Here is a 19,161-nt window from a genome sequence, read left to right on the forward strand (position 1 = left end):
TCATTTGGTTCATCGACATTAGAGGCTGGCCAAAGGGCATTAATGATGGATGTTAACAAGCTGTTGTGGTGTTTTCCATTTTCTTTGCATCTTTGTTTCCCTTCCTGTTGCTTTGCAGTGACCACATGCAGACGAAGCAACCATGTTATTATTTTTAATGGCGCAACATCTGATCCCTATCTGTATTGCACGCATTTAATGGCTGTCCTGGGCAAAATGTAATTTTGGAGGTATTGTGTGGCACTAAAAATAAGTCAGGAATATTTACTGTATATACTCAAGTATAAGCCTAGTTTTTCAGCACATTTTTTTGTGAAAAAGCACACACATCCCTTGGCTTATATTCGAGTCAGTGTCAAAATTACATGTTCTCCCCTGCAATGTGGGTGTTCTTTTAGGATTTTTAAAAATTATTGTATTGGGAAGGAGGCTGTGGCTTCTCCTGAATGATGCCACATCTGAAGAAGTTGTTAGGGTTTTGGAATGCAATTCCCAGAGTTCTCCAGAAAAGCTTTATCTTCCCCATCTGCTTTGGGTTTTAGTCCGAACTTTTACAGGCTTACTTTAGGTGCTGAATCTTATCATAGCTTCTATACAATTCAAAATGGCTCCCACAAAATTAGAGTCACCCATCTCGTCATCCTGCCAAAGGTCCCCCCCCCGCAAGAGGAGCCCAGTACCTCCTAAATGAAGGTGTACTGGCAAGCAGCTTGCGTGGTCTGCTTTTTTGGGTCCACTCTCCTCCAAGCCAAGAAGCATTAGAGTTCCCATTTGTCATAACTGGAATATGGCAAAGTGTTCTCATTTTTCCATTAAATGTTACCATTCCCCATTCTCTTAATATAGCATTTTATTCATTATGGATGACTATCAAGCACATCATATGTTACCGTTTGTTTGTTCTTCCTTCTCCCAGCTGCAAATCTCACACATCTCTTCTTGGAATGAAAAAGAAGAAATGTACAATGTTAATTAATTAAAAGGACATTTCCCCATACAATACGAGTCTGGATGTAATGCAGCTCTGTTTTTCCATTTGATAGGTTTTTGAGCTATTGAATTTTATGGAGGTATTTTTTTCTGCAAAGAAATTCTAATTATATTTTCATGGCTCCATAAAGAGCTTTGCGGATATTGCCTGCTCTATATGTCCATCGTTTCTCAAGACTGCAACAATGTGGGCCGCCATCTTCCTTAGTTCTAATTTGGCATTCCCCGCTTCTAATAATAACAATAAATGAGAGCCAGATTTAACACAATGGGTGGGTGATCAGTGCTCACCTTGGAAATGCCCAAATACCTTCAATTTGTTCTGGATTCACACATTTGTTCAAAGATCATGCACATGCCTAACTATTTTAATATGTTTTCCACATCTCGTCGCAGAAATCTATACAGTTTTCAATGCTTGCAATTTGTTTTGGAGAAAGAAATGCCCAGAAGGCCCCTGTCTGCATTTCAGAGATGTTCATGAATTAAAATACCTAGATTCTAAAAATATGCAGAAGCATGGTTTACTCAGTGGAAAAATGCCTATGAAACTATTTGTGAGTGAAAATGCAGATCAACGTAGTGAAGAAAGTTTAGAGAAATGGATTGAGAATGAGGCTAACAGATTTTTACATCCTGATCCAGATAACACAAATGAGATTTTTTTTTTGAAAAAAATACTCCTGTTTTGTTTTGGTCTGGTGAACCTAGACTTATGGAGAATGGCTTCATTGAGGCAGTAGTAGGGTGATGATATTTTAAGCTCGCAGTGCTTATTGAAAGGCAGAAGGTTTTATTTAGCCCTCGATGTTGGACCAAATGCGTCCCAGACTGGGTCTTCTTTGCAAAAGGCAGGATTTTCTGCACACCTTTTGAGGTTTTCTGCGCAAACAGCCAAATTCTTTGCAAAAGCCCTTTTTACCATTTTTATGCAGAAGAGGTCCAAAATGGTATAAATACGCCAAAAAACTATAATCTCACCCAGTGGAGAGAAACCTTTTGATGCATCTTACCATCAACTGTGAGAACAAAATAAGTAAAGGGTTCCATTTCTATGAAGACATTCAAAGGGGGGGTGCATTGCCTTCTTTCCCCACCCCCTTCCCATCCTACAAGATGCATTATCAGCCATTATGGTAGTTTTTAACAAACATGGATTCATGAGTCCTATGAATTCAGAGTCATCAGCCTCTCGTAGCAAATGCAAAAAGGGGCAGAGCAAGCTGTTTTCTCTGTCTTTCTTCCACCACTTTTTCTCTCTTTCTTTCCCCATTTCTCTCTGTCTCACCTCTTCCTTGCAGCCTTGTAAGCTATACACTAAAACAGAGACCGTTCACTCTTCCCTAAAAGCTACAGGGATCCCTTGCAAATCCATAGTTTTTAAAAAATTAGGCAGCATGCTTTAGGCTGTTCTTCCTTGTTTGTGTTGTTGGACTGAGTCATGCCAGCACATCATTTGTAATCTTTCAGCAGTCGAAATTACTTCAGTAGCCTTTTTACCCAACTGACAGACTTTATGCAGTCCTCCAGAGCAGCCTTCTCCGTTATGGTGTTCTGCAGATACTTTGACCGCAAATCCCATCATAGCCATGCAATTCGCCCACGGGAAGCAGTAGGTTAGGCACTGTTGACATCCAGTTTCCTCCATCTGAAAAACAGGTTGAGATGTACAATGAACTCAGGTTTCCTTTTACCATTAATTATTATTTCTAATATTCTTCTCTTTCTCCCCCGCCCCCCGTCACCAAATGCATTTTCTTCAGATGTTGATGGTCTCTGATTGGTTCTTGGTGCTTCAAAAATTCCAAGAAGTAAGACGTTCATCTGCTCCTGTTACTGTTTTCCATGAGCTTCAAGCGAATCAATTCACTACGTACTTTTGTCTGTCAGTCTCACAATCAGAAAGGAGCAAAACCTTCTGGAAATGAGAACCCAAACTCTTTACCCTTTTTTTAAGCACTAGCTTTTTCATTATCTGACAGACTTCTGTTGTTCTATATTCCCTTCTTTCCCCCCCCCTCCTGATTCCCCCCTTCTTTTTTACAAGCTATGAACTGGAATCAAGGGCTTTTAAACACAATGTGTTTGTACAGCTGTTGACAAGAATGGTGATAATTAAAATTTGAGGGTAAAATTGTCTGCATGTTTCCTTTAGAATAAAATCCTGTCACCAAGTTTGCTTGTTTGCTTGCTTGCTTGATGAATATCCTGCCTTTCTTCTGATTCAGGGACCTAAAGCGGCTTGTTGTTGTTGTTGTTTAGTCGTTTAGTCCTGTCTGATTCTTCATGACTGGACAAAATGGTTACAAAATTACAAAATGGCTGCAAAAGCGGCTTACAAAATGGTTAATACATAAATAAGGCTAGAAACTGAGTTGAGTTATAACACTGATAGGCAATTAAACATATTATTATACCAAAATGACCATTGGATAAAAATATTTTTCTGTTATTGTTATTTAGCTGTATCTAAGCTATATCTAATTAGGATTTTCAAAGCATGTAAGATATTTAAGGATTGCTTTTAACAGTGCCACACCCCCAGTAGTCTAGTGGGGATTTGAATACAGGTCTCCTAGCCCATAGCTCCATCTGGTACACCATAGGGGTTCTTTGGGGGGGGAACTTACAAAATCTAAAAACACACAGTTTTTAAAAATAGAAATGAAGAGTACAGCTTCCTCCCTTAAAAGTCCCATCCTAAGCAGCCCGTTCAGTTATCAAAAGCCAGAAATATTTGCCCAAAGAAGGATAGGATGAAGGGAGCTGTATGACCATCCTTTGAAAGGGAATTTCAGCTACTGAAAAGGCACCAGCGTTTCCTCATCAGACATGCCTGACAGGGTGGCTGGACTCAGAGAAAGTCTCCTGCTTTTCTAGCCCATTTAAGTACCGTCAAATATTCATTCACTTTCCCCGGCAGAAAATGAGGAAGTCAGTTGCAGGGAGGGAGATAAAACAGCTTAGGGAGTAACATGAATCTAATCCAGCTGTTTGGAATGAAATCCTATTATTTTCCTACCAGATTAGAAAGTACGGCTTATGCGAAGACGCTCTCCAGGGGACATTTGGCCAATATGGTGCTGGAGTTTCTGAAAATGTTGCTCTAAGGCTCTGAAGGAATGCTTTATCCATTTTATGAAGCATGTAGCATTTGACAAGGGGAGAAAAACGTGCCTCCTCGTTGAATAAATGCTTTGTATTTCTTGGTTCTCTGTTTATATCTTTATGGATGGTATTGGGTTGTTGTTAGCCACCCAGAGTAGTGCACTAGATGGGGAGGAGAGAGATAAAATCAGCTGCATTCAGTATTGAAAATCTGCAATATTCTTTCAGAACCCCACATCCATTCAAAGAAAGTTGCTGCTAGGATTTATAGTTAGATCCATTGGTCATAATCTATTTATCCTACTTCAGTTGACATTGTAAGATTAGAACTTCTAGCACATTGCATAAATAGCTCCACTCAGTATGGTCCAGTGAGAGTGATCTTTATGGGGTACAAAGCAAGGATGAGGGACCCTGTCCTTCTGAACTCCACTCACATTATCCCTGATCACTGAGCATGTTAGCAGCTGTCAATGGGATTTGGAGCCCAATATCTGAAGGACCACAGATTCCCTACCTTTGGTCTGGGTGGGGAACCAGAGTCAACTAGGTTGACTTTGACTACTGGAAACACTTTCCTGGATTTCCTAGGTACTCATAGAATCATAGAATACTAATATTGAAAGAGTTAAACCTTTTGCTCAATGCCAGAATGCAAATCAAAGCATATCTGCCAGGTGGTTGTCTAAATTCCTCTTCAATGCCTCCAGTGTTGGAGCACTCACCACCTCTCGAGGTCATTGGTTCCATTGTTGTACTGCTCTAACAGCTAGGAAGCTTTTCCTGATATTCAGTCTGGCTTCCTGTAACTTGTACTCAGATGTGGTTTATTATTCCCTTCTTCTGGGAGCACCCTGGGACTGTGTAGCTCGCCCAAGAGCCACACAGGCTGGCTCTACTTTGCAGGAGGCACAGTGGGGAATTAAACTCCCAACTTCTGACTCTGCAGCCACCTTCCTCAACCACTGATTGGTTTTGACTCTGATAATTTTAGATTATCTTCTCCTTAGCACAACAATACACCCACAACAAGACACACTAATCACGCATCTACAGAAAAAGACAAAAGCCTATCTCACAACTATAAATACTGCACTCCCAAGCCAACTACACCAGAGCACAGAGTGCTGTCCTCTGAAGATGCCGGCCACAGAGACTGGCAAAATGTTAGGAAGAACAACCTTCAGAACACGGCCAAAGAGCCCGAAAAACCCACAACAACCATTAGATCCTGGCCGTGAAAGCCTTCACAAATACAGTAAATAGTAAAAGGATCAATGAACACAATACCAAAAAAATTATGTTGTTTTGTTTAGTCATTAAGTCGTGTCCGATTCTTGGTGACCCCATGGACCAGAGCACACCCTCCTGTCTTCCATTGCCTCCCGGAGTTTGGTCAAATTCATTCTGGTAGCTTCAATGACACTGTCCAATCATCTCGTCCTCTGTCGCCCCCTTCTCCTATTCCCTTCACTCTTTCCCAGCATCAGAGTCTTTTCTAGGGAGTCTTCTCTTCTCATGAGATGGCCAAAGTACTGGAGCCTCAGCTTCAGGATCTGTCCTTCCAGTGAGCACTCAGGGTTGATTTCCTTTAGAATGGATAGGTTTGTTCTCCTTGCAGTCCAGGGGACTCTCAAGAGCCTCCTCCAGCACCACAATTCAAAAGCATCAATTCTTCAGCGGTCAGCCTTCTTTATGGTCCAGCTCTCACTTCCATACATCACTACAGGAAAAACCATAGCTTTGACTATGCGGACTGTTATTGGCAAGGTGATGTCTCTGCTTTTTAAGATGCTGTCGAGGTTTGTCATCACTTTCCTCCCAAGAAGCTGGCGCCTTTTAATTTCATGGCTGCTGTCACCATCTGCAGTGATCATGGAGCCCAAGAAAGTAAAATCTGTCACTGCCTCCATATCTTCCCCTTCTATTTGCTAGGAGTTGATGGGACCAGTGGCCATGATCTTAGTTTTTTTGATGTTGAAAAAAAAAGCATACACAACATCAAAATATATTCAATGCAAAAAGGTAAAAGCACATTTCTGACAACCAGTCACTGAGGGAAAGCTTGCCTGAAGAGAAAGGTCTTTGCCTGCTTGTAGAAGGACAGCAAAGATGGGACCAGCCTGGCTTCCTGTGGGAAGGAGTTCCAAAGTCTGAGAGCAGCCACCGAGAAGGCCCTCTCTCAGTTCCCCACCAAATGCACCTGTAAAGGTGGCAGAATGGCAATTATCTTAACACTTGAGCAGGGAGATGCGGTCCTCGAGATAGCTTGGGGCCAATCTGTTTAGGGCCTTATGTGTTGGAACCAGCACTTTGATTTCTGCCTGGAAATGGATCAGCAGTCAGTGAAGCTGCTGCAACAGAAGGACTGAGTGATCCCTATGTCCAGCCTCAGTTAGGAATCTGGTTGCTTTTGACTTTTTTTTCCTTATCCTTCAATTTTCACTCTAATTAACCTCTTTATCCCTCTCTAACCACTCCTTGTAATTTAGGATAGCATTGAAACCTTTCAATTGCTAAATGCTTCACCTGCCTTGGATCTCTCTCTCTCTTTTTAAATTAGCATTACATATAATACCTCTAATCAGTGTGAAGCACACGGTGCCAGATGTTGCCATCTGTATTCAATCAGTAGTAAAACCAATCACAGGAAAATGAAATCATTAGCAAGGCTTGGAATTCAATTCACACCAGGATCGAAAAGAGCGCCACAATTTCCTTTTACACGTTTGCAGCAAGGATAGACATGGACTTCTGTGCTCATCGTCACAATCCTGGAAAGGATATGTTAAAAAGGCAATCAAAATGTTCAAGAGCCTGCCTTTATTATGATTGAGACTTTTTAGTTTGGGAGAAGGAAAGATCACGGGATAGGCATGGTTAAAAGAAGATGTACTACCTTCTCCCACATTCAAATGTGTTTTCTGTTTTTCAGTACAAATCTGAAAACCGTCCTGTAAAACACCAGATTTTTTTTTTTATCTGAGAAATCACATTCAGATAAGAAGAATGCAGTTATGGCAGCCTTGGGTCCTCGTTCTGGGAGAAAGGAAATATATAAATACAAAAGAGGAAAACAAAGATACCTTTAAAAGGAAAAAAAAATGTCATTTCCTGCCCAAGACATGCTTATGCAGGCTTGTGATCCATAGGTGTGTGGAAAGTGAGTATCGAATGAAAAATAATTTGGAACAGGTTTTAATATAAAATTCACTGTCATACACCCAAACCCAGTTATGCTGCAAAAGGCATACTTGTCCAAGTTTTGTAGTGGAATTTTCCCAATGAAAATTGCATATGAAAAATGCACATGTTTCAGAAAAGTGGGTACAAAAAGATACATATTAAGGAATATTGCATTTAGTAATAGTTACTGAATAGTTTGAGAGAGAGAGAGAGAGAGACTGCCATGTTAAAAAATAATCACACACATACACACACACACACACACACTTCAAAGGCTACTGAATGTAGATCGAGATACACAACTGATTTTGTGATTGGTTGCACAACCTTGGTAAGACTGGGTTCAGGACAGACACCCTGGGAAACAAGTAACATCACTTGTGTGATTATATGCATTAAGGAAAATGCACACAAAATGTGTGCATACATTTGTCCAAATTTCAAAAATTTTCAGAGTTCAGAATGAACATAACGTAACACTGGAAACGTTCTTAAAATAGCAACCTGAGTGCAAGATTAGAAACATAAGAAACTTAGACTAAAATTAACAGTTTTGCCCATCCATAGTAGGAGGGCCCTTTCATGAATAACATCATCATCATTTTAGAGCTGCAAAGCTGGAAGGTATCCTGTGGATCATTGTATCTGACCCTGTCAATGAGGCACAGTAGAGGATCGAACTCCTAACATCTAAACCTCTGAGCTATCCTAACTTTTTTAATTCTTGGGAAGACCTGGTCAGGAAGCTTCAGATTTCTGGAACTTCAGTAGGCTACTGGTCCTCCTGCCCCATTGCTGGTATCACAGGGTTGATTAAAATCATACAAGATATATTTGCAAATGTAGAACTTTTGTGCATTTAACAGGTTGCAAATATAGATTTTTTGGAAACATGGTATTGAAAAAGGACAATTTTCCTCTGAAAAGGCCTGCCAAAAATAGCACGTTCCTTCTTGCCGAATGTGATCCTAGATGGACTCTCCCATGGTTTTAGAAATTGTTTTACCATACCAAAGCGATAAGCAAAAATGCATAAAACAGCAACAGCTATGATAATGACCACTTTGAAAATGTTCATTTCATTACCATGAGTAGCCTTCTGTGATTTGGGATCGTGTGTGTGTGCATGTGCTAATGAGGCTATAAGAGCTCTATGCAACTGAATTACACTAGATGATTATTTATTTCAAGTAATCATTCATTACTTGAAACATATTTCAGTCTTTTGCTCCAATGAGGAGATAATAATAGTGCAATCCTAACTCAAAGATGTGCCAACGGTAGAGGGTTCAGATGAAGCACAAGAGTCTTCTGCCACCAGATATGAAAGAGTAGTTTGCTGCCAGTTCTGATCAATTAGTTATTGTTTACTAAGCCAACTCCGCTTGGCACCAATATTTTGGATTTAGGATCAGAAATTTACCTTACCTCCTTTTCAAGCCATCTAAACCAGTGCCCAGACTGCCATATTGACTGAAATCCAGTAGGAAGTTACAACTAGAGTTAGACCCATTGAATCAGTGGGAATTTGGTGAGTCAACTCCTTTGTGAGTTCCATTGGTTCAATGGGCCTTCTCTACGTGTGACTTGTGGGAATGAGCTCTATGTTAAATAAGTAGTGTCTGAAGGGTTTCTTTTTACCTATCTTGTACCTACTTGTGAGTTCTGATATTATGGGGGGAGAGAGAAATAAAATCCCTCACAAATTAGAAATAAAGAAGAATAATGTCAGCTCTGTAAATGTTTAAAAGAGACATCCCACGATTTCCCTGAACAACTTTCATTTTTAAGATTTTCCTTTGTAAGTCAATATTTTCAGAGCTTGGAAAGTTCGTGTTGACTAGGGATTCTGGGAATGGTAGTGCAAAAGATACCTTTTTCCAAGTCCTGAGTTTTTAAAAAGTGTTCCTGTATCTACAGGGAAGAAATGTGGGTTTTGTTTTGTTTTTCTGCTGACAGATTGAGACAGATCTTCCCCAGAAGAGTTGGCTTTTAAACACAGTCAAATTAAAGCCAAGGTGTAAAGGAGATGGCTTTTGAAAATGCTGTCTTTATTCAATCAATCGTTGTTTGTGTCTTTCTTTTTTGTTCTTCCAGAGCCATGTTTGACTATGATAAAAGCAAGGACAGCGGCCTCCCAAGCCAAGGGCTTAGCTTCAAGTATGGGGACATCCTCCACGTCATCAATGCATCAGATGATGAATGGTGGCAGGCGAGAAGAGTTACACAGGAGGGGGACAGCGAGGAAATGGGAGTTATACCCAGCAAAAAGAGGTATTGTGTGCTACACCCTTCCGCCTTTAGAAAGTGTGTGCATATCCCAGGATATTCATTCATTCATTCATTTGCTTACTTGTTTAGAAGAATAAACAAATATTTGACCGTTCTCCCCATCTCCCCAGACGGCCAAAGGAACCTTCTCTGTTGACCTGCCTAGTGGTAAAACAGAGGTAGTTGTGTTTGGCTATATGATCAATGATCATATTATTTCTTTAAAGCTGTATTTTGTAGTTCTTTTTACAGCATTCTAAATTTTAGGGCTAGATCCAATTCATAGTCCTGGCTAAGATTAGAAACATTGATTTCAATGGGGCTTGGTGAGTGAACACCGTTAATACCCCTTGATTCACTCTAGCTGAGACTTAACAACTAGGGGAAGGTGAATTTCTGGGTTAGTGAAATTTCGCGGCCCTCCCTTCCTCAAGAGCGTTCAAGAAAATGCACATGGCCTCCCTCCTCCACACTTTATCTTCAAAATAACACTTTGGGACATAAAGACAACAATGATAATTAGCAGAATATTGAGTGAACAGTAATTGTAATTTTCATGCCTAAGTAGGGATTCAAACCTACATCTCCTAAATCCTAACCCAATACTCTAACCACACAGGCTGTTCAGCTCTTGAACAGCCAACTGCTATTTACATTCTGCATTCCAAACTTTTATGAAGTTCTTCCATTTTCTCAGTTATATGTGATGTCATCAACTTAACACCACAAGTCTTCCTTGCTTTTTGAGTGTTGCCAACATTCTTCCCTTATCAGTCTTCAGAGGCCCACCATCCTGGACATATCTCTTCCTCCTCCTGTTGGTCTTCACCTTCATCTTCATCGCTGTTGCTGCTGATGATGATTCTGTTAGGACATTGCACTTGGTCATACACACCCTCAGCACCACTTCCAAGATAGAGAAGACCATATTTGCGTCAGTTGCTGTTCCATCTTTTCTGTTACATCTCAGCTGCTCAGAGAGTACAGGTGAACGAGCAGGAACAGCCAGGAGGAAGAGGTGTTGTCTTAGGAACCTCTAGAAGGTGATGGGACTCGATAAATGCCTAACAGTGCTAACCTTTGATGTGGGCCTTCCCCCATAACATCCCAACCATCTTATACAATTCCTTGACAAAGACTAACCCAGGGATTAAAGGTCTTGCATGCCAAGTTTGCTGTTTGAGTGGAAATTTTCTTCCTGCGGTCTGAGTTTTCGCTGCACTGTCTTGAACTGCCATGTTTTGCTAGCCAAAGAGAGTGGAAATGTTTCAAATTTAAGAACTGGCATTGCTGGTTCTAGGTCCTATTCAGCCTCTCTGAACTCCATCTGAAAGCACTGCAAGAGAGCCTCGCCCCGTTCTCCAGTTTCTTCCCCGATACCTGTGGGTTTCTTTGTGTGGGTCGAGACCCTAATTTTGCCAAAGTGCTGTCTCATGTGGAGAGCCTTCTTCAGATTTGTCACCCTCCACATGTGGGGGGGGGGGAGAGAGAGAGAAGTGAAAGAAAAGTAGCAATCAGATTCCGCAGGGTGGGACTACGGTATTTCTTCTGCCACCTCATTGGGCAGGAGAGCTGTTGATAGACTTGCCCTTAGCTTTCTTCCTCCTCCTGTTCTTCACTACCCTGCTGCTGCCTTCAAGCCCACAATTTCTTTTTCCTCTTCTCTTTCTGATCATCAGCCGGTAGTACAATTGTCCCTTACACCATGGTCTTGGAACGGGATGCCCCACTTCCTTGGATCACAACCCACCCTTGCTCTCTTCCTTCCTCTAAAAGCAAAGCAAAAGCAAAGCGTGCTGCTTATATACCGCCCCATAGCGCTTCAAGTAATCTCTGGGCGGTTTACAAATTAATTATGGATGCTACACATTGCCCCCCCTCGCCCAGCGAGCTGGGTACTCATTTTACCGACCTCAGAAGGATAGAAGCCGGCTACCTGGGATTGAACCCCGGGTTGTGAGAACAGTTTTGGCTGCAGTACAGCAGTTTAACCACTGTGCCATGAGGCTCTACCTATAGTTCGTCCTGTTTTCATCCTGCATTCCAGACCCTTTCCCACTTTATACCAATGGGAGCCAAGCTACACACTAACGAAAATATGTGCTCTTTCTGATCAACCCTCCCTCCCTTTCTATATGTTCTTCCTTCCACAATGGCATTTCTTCAGAGATACATGCTTCAAGCAGGCTTGCAAATTAAACCCCACATTCATCGTTTATCTTCCTGTGATCAATCACACACATATAAAGTACATTAAATGTAACATACAGAGGTGATGAAAATGGTACAATTTGACAAACAGACAACTTTGACTTGCTGAAAGAGCACTGCTTTGAAATACATATGTGTTAAAAAAGGTAGAAATATCCAACCCCATGAAAAGTGATATCTTAAGACACAGGGAAGAAAGAAAAATTCACCTTTATATTAAGAGAAAGCTTGTTAAAAGGTTAATGATTCCATGGAATACTCTTACGCTGAGGTCCAGACCATTCATCATCTTTGCAGAGCACGTTTGATTTCAGGCTTGAAATTTAGCTCCAGGTTCATTTTAGGATGAAAGAAATCTTCTTGGAAGGAAAATAATGTATCGTTGGTTCGTGTGGACATTATTATTCTGACAGTGGAGGTGGGCCTGCTCTTTCCAAACAGGGAAAAATAAATCAAGAGGGATCTACATTTGTGTGTATCCATTTAAACCATATCTTTATCTTTTCTCTTTGAGTTAGGAAGCACATGCCAAACACTCACTTCAGATAAAGCTAACAAACCCATTTTACGTTAAAAACCGCAGATTAAAATCTCGAGGGACACTGCAGAAGTTATCTTGTGTAGGGTTTCCCTCTGAAAGGGAAACTAAGTCGAGTGGATAAACATGTCCTACTAACAACCCAAGCGGAATAACAAGATGTAACATGACTTGCGTGTCCAGAGGGTTTTTCTTTTTTCCGTTGCTGGTTCCTTACCCTTGAAAATTATTTATAAAGGACATTTCCTCTGTATATTTTTCTGGCATTTAAAGAGAACAGGGAGAAAATAGCAAGGCTTTTAAAACTCTGTCTTTCTAGATGCAATGTAGAAGGTCAGCCTATAGGGTTGTCTAAGGATGGCAACTGCTGAGGTCCACACATCCTTCATTGGATGGCCCATGGTGAGCGGCCACCTGTGGATCTGCTCACAGTCTTAAGCCTGATCCTATGGGAATGCAACAGCAGAAAAGGATCTGCACCCATGGGGCAGAGTTGGAAGATAGGCTTGGTGTGTCTTTCCTTCTTGTCTTTTCTAGTTCTGCATGTAGGTTGATACTCCAAGGTTTCCTCTTTTTTTCCCTCCTTTTCCCTCCTCCAATGTGTTTTCCAGTTTCTTCTTCCTCTTCCTATGCTAGAGCAGGCTTGCAAACCAATAGGCTTGCAGACATGGAATCCAGCTCTTTTAATTGGTTTTCTGGTTAATAAGCCAGAAAACCACTTGCTTCCAGTGTGATAAGGTGTAACACAATGTATGCACACCGAACTCCCATTTTGGGACCAGCTGAGACCAGTGGGTGGAGGTGAGTTGTTCCCATTTGCACTAGGATTCTTATCCCTTGCACCACAATCAAGAGTACACATAACACATGGAGAGCTTTTCAGGAACTGGGCCATCTTTACACGGGGTAGTAGATGAGCTGCTGCAGCAGCTACAGTTGCCTATAAACACCCCCCCCCAAAGAACAGCTACACCATTCATTTGAAGAAACGTGCTTGGACCCATGAAAGCTTACGAAATATACAAATTAAGAGCAAGCAAAAGGAAGGCAGAAATTTTCCTCTCAAAATAAATTGTCGTGATTCCTCCCCTCCGAAAAAGAGTTACTCCCATAGAAGTGCAGTTCAAACCATTTTTAAAACACAAATTGGTTTTAGACCAGACGTTTTGTGTGTGTGTGTGTGTGTGTGTGTGTGTGTGTGTGTGCACGTATGTATGTATTAAATTTGTAACCACCCCATTATTGCAAAAGCACAAGTCTAGACAGTTTGCAATCAACTAAAACAATAAATGTAAATAAAAGGTAAAGGTTCCCCTTGACAATTTTTGTCCAGTCGTGTTCGACTCCAAGCCATAGAGCCAGCGTTTTTGTCCGAAGACAATCTTCCGTGGTCACATGGCCAGTGCGACTTAGACACGGAACGCTGTTACCTTCCCACCGAGGTGGTCCCTATCTATCTACTCGCATTTGCATGCTTTCGAACCGCTAGGTTGGCGGAGCTGGGACAAGCGATGGGCACTCACTCCGTCGCGTGGATTCGATCTTACGACTGCTTGGTCTTCTGACCCTGCAGCACAGGCTTCTGCGGTTTAGCCCGCAGCGCCACCACGTCCCTAACCATAAATGTAAATAAAAACAATAAAATAGCAATCAACACATCAAGTGACGGAAATATAAAATGAAATACGGCAGGGACATAGAACAGTATAGAGCATGCAAGGTTATCAGAAACGGCCTCTCTGGAGAGCACTGTCTTCAGTGATCTTTTAAAGGAGGGGAGGCAGAGGGCCGGGCGCAGTTCCAGTTGGGTCCATAGTATTGGATCCACCACAAAGAAGGCCCTATATCTAGTAGAGGATTTCTTGGCCTCCCTTGGAGTGGTTACTCAGAGGATTATGATCAGGGAGGATGGGTGGATTACCTTAGGAAAAGATGCTCCAACAGGTAACGTGGTTCTAAACTGTGAAGGGCTTTATGAGTGATCATCAAAGCCTTGAATCTGATCCAGGAGGCGACAGGTAACCAGTGCAGGTGAGCTGAGACTGGGGAGATGTGATCAAACCTGCACACACCAGTCATCAGTCTGGCTGCCACATTCTGGACACAATGCAATCTCTGGGTCAGACCCAAGGGAAGCCACACAGAGAGAGGATTGCAGTGGTCAATGCAGGAAATGACCAGTGCATGCATCAATGTTCTGAGGGACTCCTCATCCAGGAAGGGGCAGAGTTGGGCCATATGCCTCAAGTGAATGAAGGCAGCTCTGGACACAACTGGAACCTGGGAATCCCAAGATAGATCCGGCCGGCTCCATGAACACGCCCAGATCATGAACTTGATCCCTGACTGGGAGGATAACACCATCCCATCTAAGGAAATTCCCTCCAGTCTGTCCAGGAAGCTCCTCAGAAGCAGATCTCCATTTTTTGTCCAGGTTCCGTTTGAGCCTGTTAGCCCCGGTCCATTCTAGGACTGGCTCCAGGCCATCCTCAAGAGTCCAGACTCCTTCCACTGCAGAGGTGGAAAAGGAGAGATAAAGTTGCATATGATCAGCGATGATCCCTTACTCCAAATCTCCTGATGACTTTTTAGACTAACAGTTTTTAAATTTTGATAAGCATACTTCTTCACCCTTCCTGGACACTTTTCTCTCGCCTCACAGTTGAAATTCTGGAACAAGGAAACCTCAAGAACAGATTCCAAAGGGAGGCCATTAAGCAGGTATACATCGGGAAGTTTAGCACATTGTCTACAGGCCTTAACAAAGACAACGGTTTCCTGCATCATTATATATATATTAGTACAGTCACTTGGGCTTTCATTACCAAGTCAGATCCTAATCACTATCACTGTGATAGAATTTTTGTTGTTGTTTAGTCATTTACCGTAGTTGTGTCTGGTTCTTCGTGACCCCATGGACCGGAGCACGCCAGGCCCTCCTGTCTTCCACTGCCTCCCGGATTTGGGTTAGATTCATGTTGGTCGCTTCGATGACACTCTCCAACCATCTCATCCTCTGTCGTCCTCTTCTCCTCTTGCCTTCACACTTTCCCAACATCAGGGTCTTTTCCAGGGAGTCTTCTCTTCTCATGAGATGGCCAAAGTATTGGAGCCTCCGCTTCAGATAGAATTAATCACTGTCTATTGTCTGTTAAAGAACTTCACCCAGGACCAATACACCCTGCATATATTGGTCCCAATACAGGACCAATGCCATCTTCCTCTAACACGCCCTTCCTGCTTGCAGTTTTAAACTCCCCACAGAGAACAGCTACTTCCTTCATCTGAAGAAATGTGCTTGGACCCATGAAAGCTTATGAAATATGCAAGTTAGTCTAAAAGGTGCTACCAGGCTTCTGATTTCTCTTGTGCTACGGACTAACACAGCTGCCAGCTGGACTGTATGTAGTGAATTAAATATAAGATATTAAGCTGCTTTCAGAGATTAGCAGGCAGAGAAAATACAAATTAATATTAGGCTGTAGTAATGATTAAAAGGCTGTATTTAGCGGTGAGCTAATTGGGTTTTTTTTTTTACCCCCAGTAGGCACTGCTTATTTCATTTAGGAGATTACATAGCCTTAGGTCTTTCCTACCATTCCCCTTCCACGTTTATTTCAGAGTTCCATGTGAAAATTTAAAATGAAATCTTCACTTCAGTCATTTCCATGCACACACGCTGCTTTCTCGTTTATTCCAAAGTTCAGCTGTAACTATAGTAACCTGAGCTCAACTCCTAGCAGCTGGCAATGTTTAAAATGGGCAAGATTAAAACAGAAGTTATTGTGTCTTGAAGGAAATGTTCTCCCCGCCATTTTCTTCCATCATCATTAACCCCTGGCGCTTTCACGCCAGATCCTTGGGACAAAAAGATCAACCCCTTTCTTCAGCAATCTCTGAAAGAGGTTAATTAAGCAGAATTAGCAAAAAATGTGAATTTTCCCATCATTCCTATTACCCAATATTGAGGGCATGGTGGTGCTATAGTCCTTGCTTTTAGAACACAGGTGAGCAACTATAATGGATCAAGAATTAGGGGTAGCCCTCTGTGACTTTGGAGGCCAGCCGCTGTGACTCCCAGCCTCCAAACATTTTTTATCTTATAAAAATGGGTATTGATTTTTTTTCAGACTCAAAAAGTCTTGTTGTGCCCTCTAGTGTCCAAAAAAAAATATTTTTAAAATGTTCCTAACAAATCTGAGAATAGAGTGGCCAAGAGTCCCAGAGGCTCCTAAAATGTTCCCCAGTCCATAGACAATAACAGGGGATTCTTGAGCCAATTTTTTAAAAAAGTAAATTGGGATGGAATGGTGCAGAAATCCTGGGGACAGTATGAAACTTGTGGTGACACTCCACTCTCTTTTTTTAGGTGTTAATATAAGTTGTTTAGCTTCACTTTCCCACTGAGTCATTCCTGGGCTGATAATGTCATATAGTTGTGTGAACTGATGGACTAAGTGGCTATTTTACTAAGTTCTGCGCCCCAGAGTTTCAGCTTCTAGCTGCTTCGAATGTCGTGGGAGATCTATTGTCTCTAAAGCCATGTTAGCCTGCTGGGCTTTGGCCATTGTCTGATGGCAAGGAATACCTCTTTGTAACCAAAAACAAAAAAATGTTCAACCCAAAGAATGATATCCGGTGGACCAAAACGAAACCCCTACCATTATCACGAGAGGGTGTTCTTCCTTTCTATTTCCAATAAATTCTATACAGCACAAGTGACTTTGTTCGCTTTCAAGTATTTCTGGATCTGTTTACAAAGAGGCTGGCTCCGGGGGCCCAATGATGGCAGTGGCAGATACTTTTGTGTCTCTGCACAACATAGTTGTGTCTGTCCATCCTGGGTTTTTATGGTTTGAATTCAGTTCCTCTCATCTGAACCATTCAGTGGTTTTTTTTTTTCTTCTGTTGGATATTCCTACCACTTTTGTTATTAACTGTTTTTGGGTCCGGGGGGGGGTCTAAAGCTCTAGATAAGTTGTACTCCAGATGTTGCTGGATTACAGGTCTGGGGATGGAATATGTCTGCCTTGCAGAGTTTTATCCAGGGTCTCCTAGCAGAGATTCCTCCCTAAAACCCTGGATAGCTGCTGCCCGTCAGTGTCAGCAATACTGGCTTATAGGGATCAGTGCTTTGATCATTGTATAAAACAACTTCCTACACATCCTCAGTTACTACCAGGCAACATAACCAATGGTGTGGGATGGAGGGAGCTGACATCCAAGCAATATCTGGAGGGCCATCCATTCCCCAACTTGATCTCAGTTACTTTGTGATGTTACATGTTTGGGTTCACGATCCCACCCCCAGCCATGTCATTGCGAAGAAGAATTTGGATCCATTTTCTTTTCCTTTAAAGTTAAGCATGATGCCATATTGCAGTGCTTTTAATGTCAAGCTATGACTCTGCCCCCCCTCCAAATGCTTTTTTTAGATCCAGTTATCTTAATCCCTGGGGCATAGTTGATGGTTTTAGCTACTAGTGTGTCAAAGCTTATTTTATCCCCATGATGGTGCTCATCAGTTTGCTAAAACAAGAAAATCTTTTTTTTTCCAAAACAAATCAAGGAAGAAAGATGTTGCAGCAAAATGCCTAGGGTGCTGTGCAAGATTCTTCTATGTAAAACCTAGCCAAAGAGTGGGTGGGCATAGGGGGCATTCATTACAAGACTCTGCAGGCTATGTTGCATTTAATGTGCAGAGGATGTCCAAATGAACTAACTCCTCCCATAGGTTTTTTTCAGATCAGGATGTGTGGGCGGTTGGAGAGGCTGTAGGACAGAACAGTGGGGAGATGGATAAAAGGGGAGGCACACGCCATCTTGAACTGCTGGATGCTCAGTGGTTTAGGTAACTAGATGTTGAGAGTTCGATTCCCCCATGGCGCCTCCGTGACAGAGGCTAGACTCAATGGTCCATAGGGTCCCTTCCAGCTCTGCAATTCATTGATGATGACGAAGCTCTCTCTTAAAAATAAACCAAGCTCAAAAAAAACCACTGAAAGAAATCCAAATTAAAAATCGTAAGTCTTTTTGGAATCTTTGAGAAACATGGAGGAGAGATTCCAATGCACCACTGGTTTCCATTCCTCTTACGGTGAGTTCAGACAGGGAAATAGCTGACATTTTGGATCACTGGTGACACTGGTGCAAGCTATTTCACAGTGATCACACGACATACGGGCAATAGCTATCCAGCTTGACCCAAATCCATGCCTAAGATGGGCCTTTTTGGCCCAGTGGCAGTGCTGCTGTTTTTTGTGGGACCAGGCGGCAGCAATTCTGGCATATATGGAAGGATCACTTTAAAAGGAGATACTCCTAGCTGTTGTGATAGAACTGCTGGATAGCTCAATGGTTTAAGTATCTGGCCACAGAGCCAGAGGCTGGGAGTTCAATTCCCTACTGTGTCTCTTTGAGAGAAGCTGGACTCAATGATCCATTGGGTCCCTTCCAGTCCTTAAGTTCTAAGATGATGATAATGATGCAATTCTATCTTGCAGTCTTTAGTTTTGTACTTTACAGGGCTGGAATGTGTAAAATGCATATATCTTCTTACATTTTTGGGATTCTATAGTACTTACATTATTAAGTGGTTTTGTACGATGCCTAGGGTACACCTTCTATAAGCATTAACAGGTTCCATATTTTTCTTTCTTTCTTTTTCCAGGGTCGAAAGAAAAGAGCGAGCACGTTTAAAAACAGTCAAGTTTAATGCAAAACCCGGTGTGATTGATGCAAAAGGGGTATGTAAAAATAAAATTATCTAGGGACTGGACTCTTAACTGCTGCTATGCATCCTTAAATTTGACCCGCCTGAAAGGGAAATGAGAAAAGAAAATGAAAAATAGAAAATG

At 41.9% G+C, this 19,161-nt stretch overlaps 1 protein-coding gene across 36 annotated transcripts in view; it reads left to right on the forward strand.

Annotated features, from left to right (window-relative positions):
- Positions 1-19,161, forward strand: part of DLG2 (discs large MAGUK scaffold protein 2) — a 1,097,443-nt gene that overhangs the window by 1,031,506 nt on the left and 46,776 nt on the right. For all 36 annotated transcript variants that reach the window (XM_078390148.1, XM_078390151.1, XM_078390152.1 and 33 more), the window contains 2 exons: positions 9,382-9,558; positions 18,975-19,050. In XM_078390148.1, the coding sequence (XP_078246274.1) occupies positions 9,382-9,558; positions 18,975-19,050 (253 nt within the window). The remainder of the gene's footprint in view (positions 1-9,381; positions 9,559-18,974; positions 19,051-19,161) is intronic.

The sequence above is a fragment of the Pogona vitticeps genome, chromosome 3 (assembly GCF_051106095.1).
Source record: "Pogona vitticeps strain Pit_001003342236 chromosome 3, PviZW2.1, whole genome shotgun sequence".
NCBI classification, from domain to species: domain Eukaryota; kingdom Metazoa; phylum Chordata; class Lepidosauria; order Squamata; family Agamidae; genus Pogona; species Pogona vitticeps.